This window comes from Aptenodytes forsteri, unplaced genomic scaffold (genome assembly GCF_000699145.1).
Source record: "Aptenodytes forsteri isolate BGI_AS27 unplaced genomic scaffold, ASM69914v1 Scaffold368, whole genome shotgun sequence".
Taxonomy (NCBI): domain Eukaryota; kingdom Metazoa; phylum Chordata; class Aves; order Sphenisciformes; family Spheniscidae; genus Aptenodytes; species Aptenodytes forsteri.
Genome location: NW_008794884.1, coordinates 78,335 through 79,565, shown reverse-complemented (window position 1 = coordinate 79,565; position 1,231 = coordinate 78,335). Strand labels below are relative to the sequence as shown.

The 1,231-nt window shown below is 69.9% G+C and overlaps 1 protein-coding gene across 1 annotated transcript in view; it reads right to left on the bottom strand.

The window, feature by feature from the left end:
- Positions 1-1,231, bottom strand: part of HYAL3 (hyaluronoglucosaminidase 3) — a 4,555-nt gene that overhangs the window by 901 nt on the left and 2,423 nt on the right. Inside the window, exon 4 of the mRNA XM_009274774.2 lies at positions 97-237. Within this exon, the coding sequence (XP_009273049.2) occupies positions 97-237 (141 nt within the window). The remainder of the gene's footprint in view (positions 1-96; positions 238-1,231) is intronic.

Here is a 1,231-nt window from a genome sequence, read left to right as displayed (position 1 = left end):
GCTGGGCCGTTGCCTGCGGGCAGGGGAAAGAAGAGGTCAGAGCCCGGCCACCAGCACAGTCGAGGCTGGCACGGGCTCCCCCCACCCCGCTCTCACCCTCGGCGCCCTTCTGCCCGCCCGAGGCCCAGTGCAGGTCGCTGATGGACTCCACGGGGCGCAGGCTGATGGCTCCAGGCTCGCTGCCGTCAGGGTCCCCAGGCTCTGCTGGCGTGGCACCCTCGGCCCTTCCCATGCTGTCTGCTGGGAGTGGAGGCAGAGGGTGAGCGTGGGCCCTGTCCGCAGCCCCTGCCTGCCCCAGGCACCCCTGCGGGGACCAGACCCCTCCCAGAGGTGACCCCGGCTTTGACACCAGTCCGGTGCTGTGCCGGGGCTGTCAGCCAACGCTGGCGTTCCCTTGGCACAACTCTGCGGCCGCCGGCGGGTGAGCACTGGTTATGGCCCCCCCCAGCCCCGGCGCTGTCATCGGAGCAGTTAGCGGGCACCTGGTGGCCATGATCCCAGAGCCTCATTAGTGGGGCTGGAATCTGCCCCTGGCTTGGGGGCAGGAATGTGCCAACCCCCCGGCCCGGGTAGCCTGGGCACCGCGGGGCTGGCTGGGGCTCCCCGGGGCCAGCTGGGAGCTGGTGGGCAGGGGCAGGGCAGTGCCAGCTCCAGCCCGCAGCACAGCTTGGCTCTCCCTGCGGGCACCGTGCTTGTGTGCTGCTTAGGGGTGCATGGATGGAGATGCGGGGTGCGTGCTGTGCCAGGGGGTCCTGGTGCCCACCGCCCAGGGGGGCACATCCCCCATGGGAGCGAGAGGGCTCTCTGGGAGCAGGTATGGCTCCAGCACTGTCTTGGGAAGCGACCGTGCCCATGCTGGGGCAGACGGAAAGGATTTTTTTCTGGGCGTTTGAGCATTTTTGAGCAGCAGGCAGGGCCCAGGCACTGTGCCCGTGGTGGAGCAGGGCAGGGTGGACCCGTGGCCGCTGCCAGTCCCTCCCGGGGTCAGCAGCATGTCGCAGAGCCACATGGCGCCACGCCGCTGCCATTGGGGTGGTGCACGCCACCAGCGGGGTTTGCAGGCGCCAGGGCTGGGGGGCCTTGGCTGGTGCCCAGGGCCCCCCCGGACACTCCCCAAGGGCCCTGCCTTTGGCTGGGGGCTGGCCCACAGGTATCCTCATCACCCCTGGATCTGATCCCCTCCCCGGACGGGGGGCATATCCGGGAGCATAGGTTTGGTGTCAGGGGCTGT